This window comes from Taurulus bubalis, assembly GCF_910589615.1.
Source record: "Taurulus bubalis genome assembly, chromosome: 2".
Classification (NCBI taxonomy): Eukaryota; Metazoa; Chordata; class Actinopteri; order Perciformes; family Cottidae; genus Taurulus; species Taurulus bubalis.
Window position 1 is genome coordinate 24,671,013 of NC_136590.1, and position 12,279 is coordinate 24,683,291.

Sequence of the window (12,279 nt, forward strand, 5' to 3'; positions counted from 1 at the left end):
CAACAATCAAGCGTTAAGTATTACAACTATTAAGGAGTTACTACAACATGTGGTGTTTGCTGTCAGATCTAAGAGCCAATCAGCTCTCTGGTGTAGTGACAGCCAGGAGTTTCCCATCATGCACTGGGTCAAGCAGTCTGTGGAGGGCTACTGCTGCACCTGGCTCTCAAATCGACGACCGCCTTGATCTCGTGAGAATAACGTTGACCACGTGTGCATGACGTCAGAGCAAGTCGGGACCAAGGCTGCTGTTGAATAGTCCTTTTTGGTTAGGAACCTTCCTACCTGAGTGAAATGACCCGGAAGTACCTAAGTGGCCGCCATGACAAGTGCCGGTTGAATTCTCTAAACGCAAAGGAAAGGAGCTTCAATGCTTCCTAACTTAGCTCCTTTAGCATAGGAACCAGTGGACCTGCCTCTACGAAAGGAAAGGAGAGAATACCGACCCACAATTCCCAATTCCCGCAACTTTTAAAGTGATGTATCATTCGGCCGTTCACGAGAACAAACGATCATGACCGAGAAACACAGATCATGTAAATAATCATTAAAATAACTTGGAAATACTTTCAATAATCTGTTAAACCTGCTGGCAAACTATGAACGTTACGTCGCTGAAAACTGCTGTAAAGTAATCAAACTGCTGTAAAGTGATCAAACTGACGTATTTGATAATAGGCTCGTTCAAGATGAGCCAGTTCTGTGCAGAATCGATCGCCGGCGATCGGCGCGCAATGCATGCCAGTTAGATTTGTGTGACTTGCTCCCGACTTGCTCTGACGTCATGCACACGTGGTCAACGATACTCTCACGAGATCAAGTCGCCGTCGATTTCAGAGTCAGCCGCCGCAGTTGCTTTTCAACGACTGCGTGGCCCAGTGCATGATGGGAAACGCCTGGCTGTCGCCACATCAGAGAGCTGATTGGCTCTTAGATCTGACAGCAAACCTGTGTATACTTTGAAGGCAGCTGAAAACTGTCCGACTTGATCGCAGTTTATTAGGCTCGTTCGAGATGAGCCAGTTCTGCGCAGAATCGATCGTCGGCGATCGGCGCGCAATGCATGCTGGTTAGATTTGTGTCCGACTTGCTCCCGACTTGCTCTGACGTCATGCACACGTGGTCAACGATACTCTCACGAGACTAAGCCGACCATCGACAGGCAGGCGCTGCAGTGGCTCTCCCCCGACTGCTTGGCCCAGTGCATGATGGGAAACGCCTGGCTCTCGCCACATCAGAGAGCTGATTGGCTCTTAGATCTGACAGCAAACACCACGTGTTGTAGAAAATTCGTATTTTGTGTAGTTGGAATACTTAACGCTGGATTATTGACTATTAGTCTCATGTTTGATCTAAAAACATTTATTGTGTGGTTGTCAATACAAAATCGTATTTATACAACACACATCAAAACTACTAGTAATGTATTTCACAGGCAGACATCAAAAGACCAAACTACACTACAAGCTACACACTCATTTGTACATAAATATATATTTATAAACACATATAATAAATCCAAACGTGATCTGTAAACTACAAGTAAACAGAAGTTCGGAACTAATAGGAACTACTTTTTTCTGTGACTTCCTGCGTATACACAGCTGACAGCTGACAACTGTCCGACTTGATCGCAGTTTTTTGTCAACGCCTCCTGCTGCGGCCGCCTGCTCTCGTCTGGATTCCAGGCGAGGCGCAGCTCATCTCGAACGAGCCTAATAGGCTCGTTCGAGATGAGCCAGTTCTGTGCAGAATCGATCGGCGGCGATCGGCGCGCAATGCATGCCGGTTAGATTTGTGTCCGACTTGGTCCCGACTTGCTCTGATGTCATGCACAAGTGGTCTAACGTAATTTAACAGAGGAACATATTAAACAAATGTTGCATCTACTCGGATATTTTAGTTCGCGACACCGGAAACGTGTGCGTCGTTGTTTTTATTCCCCCGACCCAACTAGACCCAGCAGCCCCCCGATCTTCGCCATGAAGGAAACGACCATGGCTCTCCCGGTGAGCATGGGGGCTCTGCTGCAGGCGGACCTCCAGGAGGACGCCCTCTACCGTGACGACGGGCTGTGCGTCGTCGGGGTCTTCGGTAAAAGCAGCTCGCAGCTCGGACCCCAAAAGGAGACGATCGTCAACAACCTGGCGGACAAGCACATGTTCCCGCTGTTCGGCGGGCCGGAGGACGGCGGCACTGCGGACAGCCACATCGAGGCTTTCTACCACCAGGAGAGCCGCGTGCTGTACCTGCTGCTCTCCTCCGCGTGCGACAGCCGGCAGCTGCTGCGGGCCTGCGAGTCCCTGAGCGCGGGCACGGGCCACTCCGACGCGCACGACGTGTGGAAGGACCTGGACCGACAGCACTGCCTCCACCTGCTCTACCTGTTCTCCGTGTGCCACGTTCTGCTGCTCGTGCACCCGAACCAGACCTTCGATGTGACCCACGACCGGCTCTTCCGGGCCCTGGACGCGCTGCGGCAGAAGGTGCTGCCCCTGATCCGGGCCGCCATCAAGGACTGCCCGGTGTCCAAAGAGTGGAAGCTGAACTGCCGGCCCTGCCCTCCGCGGCTGCTCTTCGTGTTCCAGATGAGCGGCTCTCTGAAGGTTCGTGGTTCAATTACATGCATAGAAACGTACAAGTGGTGGAAGGATTGTGTGACAAACATGTGCAATTATTAATCATCTGGCAATGAAATAGGATGAGTTCAACTGAATCAGTGGTTTTAAGTAACTCAGCACATCTACTCAAGTACGGTATTTAAGTACAAGTTTGAGGTACTTGTACACTACTTCTATTTCACCACATTCTCCACAAGAGGGGAATATTGCGATTTTTACTCCACCGCACTTATCTGACAGCTGAAGTTAATTACATTAAATTCAGTTAATAACGTTGTATCGCCCAAAATCACAAATTACAAATATGCCTCGGAGAGCTTTACAATGTTTACACATACGACATCCCTGTTCCTGGACCTCACATCGGATCAGGAAAAACTCCCCCAAAAAACCTTTGTGTACAGAATGATAAACGTAACAGTTATTCAATGAATATGACACACAATCAGATAAAATACAATCTTATCGCTTAAAACATTCATATTTCCTGTGAATAAAATCTTAAATTGAGCGCCACTGTGACCAACTACAACAGTAGAATGGCATCACACATGAGTGCATCACAATAACAACAATAAAAATGAGATAATATGAATAAAATGTTATACATATAACTGCAGGACTTATTCAGTATTCCTACGGTGACTTTGCTACATTAAGTTAATTAAATATAATTTACTCAGAGAAACACATTTAGTCGACAGTGGAACAGTAACTTGTGCTGTAATTGTGTTCTTCTATTAATTACATGCATATGAACTTATACGTGCACCACTGGTGGTGGGAGAAGTACTCAGATCTTACTCGTAAAAGTAGTAATACTACGTTGTAGAAATACTGTGTTTCAAGTAAGTCATGCATTAAAAAGTAAACGTGTATCTGCATCAAAATATACTTAAAGTGCTAAAAGTAAACATGCTTATTGTGCAGAATGACCCCTTTTCTGAGTAATATAGACATTATTATTATTAGATTCTAATAATTGATACGTGTGTGTGTGTGTGTGTGTGTGTGTGTGTGTGTGTTACTTCTACATAGTGAGTGTTTTACTACAGTAGATGGAGAAACAGAAAGGAGTACCATCAACAATATATATATATATATATATATATATATATATATATATATATATATATATATATATATATATATTTAACAATACATTGTATCTTTTAAAAGGCACTTTACATGGTAAGAGCAGAAACAATAAAGGCAATAACAATATAAACAAGGCAGAGAGATGACATCATAACAGTAATGGAGAATAAAATGGGAAATTAAAAGATAAAGTTTGGGAAATACGCTCGTTTTCTTTCTCGCCGAGAGGAGGCAAAGAAGAAGAAGAAGAATGTGGTGACGAGATCCAAAATGAGATTAGTCTGTCTGTGTTTCACTACGTCCGTTTCTTTGTCCCGAAGGTCTCGGCGAACGGCTCCGAGTCTGGAGGAAACCCCGACAAGCCCAAGAAGCACTCCCCCAGGCGGCGCCTGCAGCACGCGCTGGAGGATCAGATCTACCGCATCTTCCGTAAGAGCCGAGTCCTGACCAACCAGAGCAGCAACTGCCTGTTCACCGTGCCCGCCAACCAGGCCTTTGTGTACGTGATCCCGGCGGCGGACGAGGACCCCGTGGGCGCCCTGCTCGACCAGCTGCGGTCCAACTGCACCCTGAGCGAAACTGACTCCGCCCCGGTGGTGTCAGGGCCGCGGCGCTACCAGCAGATGCGGCGCGCGGCGCGGCAGGCCACCGGCGACCCGGTCAGCGTGCTGCTGGGCGGTCAGCTGGTGGACTGCAGCCTGCGGGAGTTCCTCTGGCAGCACGTGGAGCTGGTGCTCACCAAGAAGGGCTTCGACGACAGCGTCGGGCGCAACCCACAGCCGTCGCACTTCGAGCTGCCGACCTACTCCAAGTGGGTCCAGGTGGCCTCGAAGCTCCACCAAGTCCTGGTCGGCGACGCCGAAGAAGAAATCGCGGAGCTGGCCTCGAAGGTGCAAGGCCAGCTGAAGGTGTTGGAGGGGTTCCTCGATGCCGACACCAAGTTCTCCGAGAACAGGTGTCAGAAAGCGCTGCCGCTGGCCCACAGCGCCTACCAGTCCAACCTGCCCCACAACTACACCACCACGGTGCACAAGAACCAGCTGGCGCAGGCGCTGCGGGTGTACAGCCAGCACGCCCGGGGCGTGGCCTTCCAGCGCTACGCCCTGCAGCTCCACGAGGACTGCTACAAGTTCTGGAGCAACGGCCACCAGCTGTGCGAGGAGCGGAGCCTCAGTGACCAGCACTGCGTCCACAAGTTCCACCTTCTGCCTCAGACAGGTGAGCTCTGGGTTCCTTTTCTGCGCAGCGCTTGTGATGTAGGACAACCTTTCTAAAATCATGAAGGTTTAACTAATGCAAACATGGATGAATATGTATTTTTATTCAAAGGGAGTCAGGATTAAGAAAAGAAGAAAAAAACAATAACATAGACACACAAAATCTGACTTTTCTGCAGGAGAGAAGACTGACATGGATCGCAACCCGCCCATCCTGAACCACAACAGCAGGGGGCGCTCCACCAGCTCCTGCAACTGTGGCAGGAAACAGGCGCCCCGCGAGGATCCGTTTGACGCCCAGGCCGCCAATTATGACTTCTACCAGGTCAGAACTCCCACAGCAGAGACGCTCCTCCTCACTGGTTGTACAACATCTCCCACTGTTGCTCTTTATTACCCTGAGAAGCAGCTTTAAATTCAATCTGAGCTGAATCTAAATCTTAAGAAAAGAGGTCAATGCCTTCATCATTTTATGTGTTAGTTGTAAAAATAAATGTTTTGTTAGTATTTATTAATTATTAGTTTCTCCACATCTTTTGTAACAAAGAGCAGAATATCAAAAGTTCCATTATGAAACATCTGGCAATTAAGTAAATCAGTTAAAAACGTATTAAAAAATAAGTACATTTACTCAAGTTTGAGGTACTTTTACATTTAAAAGGGAAGTATTGCACTTATTTACTCCACTGTATTTATTTGGCAGCTGAAGTGAACACACAATGAGCTAAACAACATTCATATTGAATAAAACATTCATATTTACAGTGAATAAAATACTTAAAATGAGCTCCACCTTGACCAACTACAACAGTAGAATGACATCACACATGAGTGCATCACAATAACAACAATCATAATTACAGCTATTATAACTACTTAAGGCAGGACTTATTCAATATTCTACTGTAATTTGCGACATTTACTTAATTAAATATAATATACTTCTTCCGTTAGTGGATGAAACGGAAGCACATTTCGTCAGTTAAACCGTCATTTGTGCTCTCGTGGTGTTTTTCCTGATCAGCTGCTGGAGGAGAAATGCTGCGGGAAGCTGGAGAGGATCGAGTTCCCCGTGTTCCAGCCCAGCACCCCCGACCCGGCCCCGGCCTGCAACCAAGCCCAGGAACCCCCGAGCGAGGCCTCGGCGTCTGGCGAGGTGGAGCAGCTGAAGGAGCCGAGCGCTGCCCAGAGCCGCACGCCGGCCGACGCCAGCCTCAGCCTGGCTCTCAGCCTGGGCCAGTCCACCGACAGCCTGGGGCCCTACGGGGACGGAGAGGGAACCGACACGCAGGTCCAGCAGAAGAGGCCGAGCCTCGTGGACCGGCAGCCCTCCACGGTGGAGTACCTCCCGGGTATGATGCACAACGGCTGCCCCAAGGGCCTCCTTCCCAAGTTCTCCAGCTGGTCACTGGTCAAACTGGGCCCGGCCAAGTCCTACAACTGCCACACTGGTCTGGAGCAGCCGGGCTTCCTGCCCGGCTCCTCCTTCCTTTTGCCATGGGACTTGGTGATCCGCTCTCGGTCGGAGGAGGACGCGGGGCTAACGGAGCCCCTGGACGGGGGCACCTCCTCGTGGCCGGCCCCCAACAAGACCCTGGTGGGGAAGCGAGGGAGCACCGGGGGCCTCGGCAGGAGTCGCAGGAGGGACGACGTGGCTCGGATCTTCGTGGGGTTCGAGTACGAGGACGCCAGGGGGAGGCGCTTCATCAGCTGCGGGCCGGATAAGATCGTGAAGGTGCTGGGCCCGGGGGGCGCCAAAGACCCCGCCACCAGGGTGCTGAACACCGACATGCCACTGTACATCCCGTCTCCCTCGCAGGGCCGGGGGCTCAAGTCTCACTTCGCCCAGCTGACTCGGCTCTTTATCGTGGTGCCGGATGCTCCTCTGGATGTTACCCTCAACCCACAGGTGACTCCCCTTCACCTCCATGACCTTGAATATGAAGATCATAGAGGATCATTAATCCAGTCGTGGTTGTCTGTACATCCGTTTATACAGGAACCGCTTAAAGCTGATTCAGCATTCTTTTATTGCTGTCAATTCGCCAAAAACGTCACTAAATATCTAGAAGCAAAATATGTAGTTTTCATGCAAGGATGAATGAGTGAAAGTTTTTTTGATTCTGCCATATTTTCAGGTGCAGCCCGGTCCGCCCCCCTGCCCAGTGTTCCACCCGGAGCAGATGGACTTGGTGTTGCCGCCTGACGGCTTTTGGGTTCTGCGGTTCCCTTATTCCTACTCAACGGATCGTGGCCCCTGCTACCCCCCCAAAGAGAACCAGCCCCTGAACAACCACAAGGTGCTGCGAGCCATCCTGAAGGCCACGACTGCCAACCCAACACCGCAGTGAGCTTTGACCGCACGGAGGACGACTTATTTATTCACCCGATGTGGGCGGAGAAGGTTCTAGTTTGACAGTCGATGAAACCTGGACCTCATCGGACCTAGTCAGACCTCAACAGGTCCCGTCCCCCACCCCCACACGCACGCACGCACACACACACACACACGCACACACACACACACACACACACAAATTCCCTTCCAGGCTCCCAGAGGAAGAACACGTTCTGTGCCGCCATCCAAACTTTAAAGGTCGGAGAATATCTATTTTCTTAAAGCGCTTACTTCGTGGTTTTGTTTATCCGGCGCATTCGAACACCAAGCCAGCGTTTTTTTTGGGTTTACTCGTGGAAATTCTCTAATTTGGGGGACAAAAACCTTTTTTATTTTTAAGTCTGGACATAAAATGTCATTCAAACAGAGGCTGTTTAATCTGTATTCTTTAATTTAAAGCCCCGACATATCATTTATTAGCGTAAATGTATGCAGATATAAACACATATTAATGTGTTTTTGTATATAAACAAATTATGAATGGATATGTAGTTAAACACATCTTCAGAGGAGAAGGTATTACTGCTGATAAATATTGCACATTAATAACATTTTAATTTGTATAAATATACATGTGTGTACATTTCATTATAGTGCGTTTATAAACCTTTAAAAACGTTTTTGTGAGCTGCTCATAAATGTGACTTTCCAGTAAAGTGTTCCCAGTATTGTGCATCATGTGTACTGGTATCACAACAACACGTGTATAAGTACTACTACAACGCTGATTACTTCTTAGACAGACCTGATACACGGAGGACTGGAGAGGAAACGTGTTCATGATTTTCTGTAAATAAAAACAAGTGTTTGTCAGATGTTATAGTTTAATATTGTCGTAAAGTGCATTATACTTTTTGTCCACTAGAGGAGGCTGGGCGCCTTCATCTTAGTTAAATCACCTCAGCATCGATAGTTTGGACCAACATAAAACCATGAAGGAGATCGCCTTTTGGTGGATGGTTTTATTTCTCATGTTTAATATTAGTTTTAGTTACCACATCAATGCTTTCCTGTCAAATTTAGAATTCCATTTAATATGTTTCTTATTTAATTTAAGGCATTGTTCTTTTAAACACAGATGCTGAAAAGTAATAATCTGAATTTCATGAAACATTTAACTAACCCCAAAAAATATTTTGTATATTTAGTTTAAAATACATATTAACAGTGTACTTTTGTTGTATGTTGTATGACTCATATACTTTCTTACTGGTACTTAAAATGAAGTGAAAGGAACACGGAACTCAATTGGTGATCTCAAACCATCGACACACACACACACACACACACACACACACACACACACACACACACACGCGCGCGCTCACTCACACGCTCGCTCACTCTGAGCCTTCAGGAATGTGGGTCATAAGAATGAGGTTAATGACAAAGCTAAGACTACTGATACAAGGTCATAAAGTTAGACAACCAGTGGTCAACATTTAAAGAAACGTGTCCTGAACGTTGTTTTGGTGGAAACGTGTCCACTGCCCCATTGTTTGCACTCCGTACACTTCCATTCATGCACTTAAAGGTACAAGGGCGTTTTTTTTTTTTTATGGCCATTGTGGATCAAAACAAAAGATGTATTTCTGAGCCGGGGGAGGAGGAAAAATGTCCTGAGACAAACTCTGGATTTACAAAAGAAAAACTTGTATTCTTCTGAATCGGCTCGTTTCACAGCAAAAGTATCTTCAAAGTCTGGGTGCTGATGATCGTGTGATTCTGGTTTCGTTTCATTTTAAAGTCAATGAGTTGAACATATTACGAAGGAACGTGTGAGCACATCTTTGCAAAGTATAATTAAATTCAATGTAAGTGGTGCATTAAGCTTGAGTCTCAATTCTAAGGAACTTTAGTCTTGGGAATTCAGTTTTTTTTAATCGGAATATTACCCCTCAAGTAAAAGCGATCAAAAGAGCCAGAAGGTTCAGTTGAAGTGACTTCCTGTCAGAGGTGAGCTTCAGATAAAACGCAAAAGCCTAAAAGATGTAATTTTAATTAAGAGGTAAAAGGAGTTGAAGTGTTGAACAGCAGTTGAAGTTTGTGAAACTGTTAAAGGAGTTTGAGAGATCTGATGAAGCGTAAAAGGTCTGAATCCTCGCTTCATTTTACGCTTCAAACTTCAACTGAGATTTTATAATTTTTCCTCATATTTCAGCCCATATGAACCAACAATAATTTTAATTCTGTGCAGAACTTCACTTGCACTTCAACTCCTTTCAGAGACTGAGCTTCAAATATAAATAAATATGTAACTTTCATAAACCGTTTTATGTATTCATACATTCATTTACTTATTTTCTTTAATGAACACTTGACACCAGATGTCATGATGTCCTTCGGAGAAACCACCTGGAAGCAATAAATGAGGGCGCGTTTGTTTAAAGTGACAACAACCACGAACGGACCAAAACAAAACTCCTCAGTGTTGCTGTTGCCACCTGTGGACAGGTGAGAGGGGGCGGAGCCAACCAGCACGCAGAGCACTCTTACAACTCGGCCTTTCTTTCTTTCTTTCTTTCTCTGTCTATTGTTCTTTCTTTGGCCCCCCCGAACACGACTGTGCCAAAGTTCAGGCTGACAACAACAGACAGAAAGAAGACACTGAGCTGGATGTTGGTCTGACAGATTGTGTGCGACACACCTGAGACGTGAGTACAATACTCTGATTTGTTACTGCGAATGTTCTCGGGCTCCTTCAATGGTTCACTACCAAGTTAACTTTTTAACTCTGTCTGTGTGTTGACCGTGGGGCGTGACCGAGTCTGTAGCCGCCGTGTTTTATTCAGACGCTGTAAGTTTAGTCGTACTTTTAATGTTTTAATGAATATTACTTGTCATTAAATGCGAGTATTATTTGGTGTTTTTGTGTCGAATCCTCGGCTCTACCTCAGTCCCCTTCAGAGGGCAAATCTGGATGAAAGTACTTTTTTTTTTTTTTATATATATATAGTTTTAGCGAATACACAGTATTGTACTTAAATACAGATTTTGAGGTACTGGAGTATTTAAATATTGAGAGAATTTCTATTACATTCAATATGTGTTTTACTTTAGCTCCTTTGTATTAAAGGATTAACTAGATTTTAGTTTTTAAAATTGACATGAGACCAAATACAGTATTTTTTACATTGACAAATATTACTTATTTGGTATGAGTACTGAGGCGAAAATACGATTGCCACACTATGTAAATACTCGTTGAAAATATTACTAAGAATATAAATACTATTATGTATTCTATCATACGATTTTTATCACTTAATGTAAAATAAGGATTTTACTCTTGTATTTGTAGCTGGAGCTAATTTTGAACTATTAACTATTGATTATTTTATTAATGTGATGATTATTTTCTCCATTAATTGATTTGGTTTGTAGAAATAGTGAGAAATGTTCTTCACAGTGACCCAGATCCCAAAGTGACACCTTCACAATGTTTGTTAAGTCCAAACCTCAACTTGATTGAATTAAATCTGTAATTTGTAAAGTAATTAGTTATCAAATAAATATAGTGGAATAAAATGTACAATATTTTCCTCCTTGTTGAGGTAGTAGAAAGCAGCATAATACCCAAGTACAAGTAGCATATCTCATTACTTGAGTAAATGTACTTGTACTGAATATTAATCTAATTTTTGGGCTCCTTTTTATAACTCCTTCCACCTCAGACGTCACCGTCTTTGTTAATTGGTTCGGAGCAACATGGCGACCAGGAAGGCCGAGGTCCAGCGGAGGATCGTGTCCAAGGACGGCCATAACAACGTGCGCATCGACAACGTGGAGGGCATGGTGAAGCTGTACCTGCACGATATCTGGACCACCGTGGTGGATATGAAGTGGCGCTACAAGCTCACTCTGTTCGCCTCCACCTTCGTCATGACCTGGTTCATTTTCGGGGTCATTTTCTACTTCATCGGCATGGGCAACGGGGACTTCGAGCCCGGCCTGAACGCCAACCACACGGCCTGCGTGGTCAACGTGGAGACGCTCACCGGGGCCTTCCTGTTCTCCCTGGAGTCGCAGACCACCATCGGCTATGGCTTCCGCTACATCTCGGAGGAGTGCCCGCTGGCCATCTTCACCCTGGTGGCGCAGCTCGTCATCACGGGCCTGGCAGAGATCTTCGTCACCGGCGCCTTCCTGGCCAAGCTGGCCCGCCCCAAGAAGCGAGCGGAGACCATCAAGTTCAGCCAGTCGGCGGTAATATGCCGCCGCCGGGGAAAGCTGTGCCTGATGGTGAGAGTGGCCAACATGAGGAAGAGCTTGCTGATTCAGTGCCAGCTGACGGGGAAGGTCCTCCACTCCAACGTGACGGAGGAGGGCGAGAAGACGCAGATCCATCAGAGCTCCGTGGACTTCTTCATGGACTCCAGCGGTGAGTGCCCCTTCCTCATCCTGCCGCTCACCTTCTACCACGTCCTGGATGACGAGCACAGCCCGCTGGCGGGGCTCAACGCCGAGAACCTGAGCACGCGCGACTTCGAGCTGCTAGTGACCCTCAACGCCACCATGGAGTCGACCGCCGCCACGTGTCAGAGCCGCACCTCCTACGTGCCCCAGGAGATCCTCTGGGGCTATGAGTTCAAGCCTGTGCTGTTCAGCACCACCGGCGGCCGCTACGTGGCCGACTTCAACTTTTTCGACAAGGTGCAAGTGAGCAACGACGCCGCCTTCCTCAGCAACAACGCGGAGAAGCTCAAGCTGGAGGAGGATTTCAAGAAAGAGTAGAGGAGGAGCGTGTCGCCTCGCATCCTTCACGAACAATCCTATGTTTAATATAATAGTAATAAACCAAACTAAGTAAAGGTAACTTTAAATAAGTTGAAATAGCCATTGGGTAAAATGGACGAGTATTTATGTAGCAAATACAAAACAATTGATAAGAGATGTGAGGGGGCAGCAAACAAGGGGACTGGAATTAGGCTGTACATGAAGTGAT

The 12,279-nt window shown here is 46.4% G+C and overlaps 2 protein-coding genes across 2 annotated transcripts in view; both read left to right on the plus strand.

Annotated features, from left to right (window-relative positions):
* Positions 1–1,982: 1,982 nt before the first annotated feature.
* On the plus strand, positions 1,983–8,096 carry smg8 (SMG8 nonsense mediated mRNA decay factor; the record flags this gene model as incomplete). The annotated part of the gene is made up of 5 exons (XM_079237649.1): positions 1,983–2,606; positions 4,040–4,937; positions 5,116–5,261; positions 5,961–6,845; positions 7,075–8,096. The coding sequence occupies 5 exons, from the start codon at positions 1,983–1,985 to the stop codon at positions 7,285–7,287; spliced, it is 2,766 nt and encodes a 921-aa protein (XP_079093775.1). The 3' UTR covers positions 7,288–8,096.
* A 1,843-nt stretch (positions 8,097–9,939) lies between these two features.
* The window catches only part of kcnj15 (potassium inwardly rectifying channel subfamily J member 15), a 2,469-nt gene continuing 129 nt past the window's right edge, over positions 9,940–12,279 (plus strand). Inside the window, exons 1-2 of the mRNA XM_079214135.1 lie at positions 9,940–9,988; positions 11,009–12,279. The exon at positions 11,009–12,279 is cut by the window's right edge and continues 129 nt beyond it. Of these exons, the coding sequence (XP_079070261.1) occupies positions 11,043–12,068 (1,026 nt within the window). The 5' untranslated portion in view covers positions 9,940–9,988; positions 11,009–11,042 and the 3' untranslated portion in view covers positions 12,069–12,279. The remainder of the gene's footprint in view (positions 9,989–11,008) is intronic.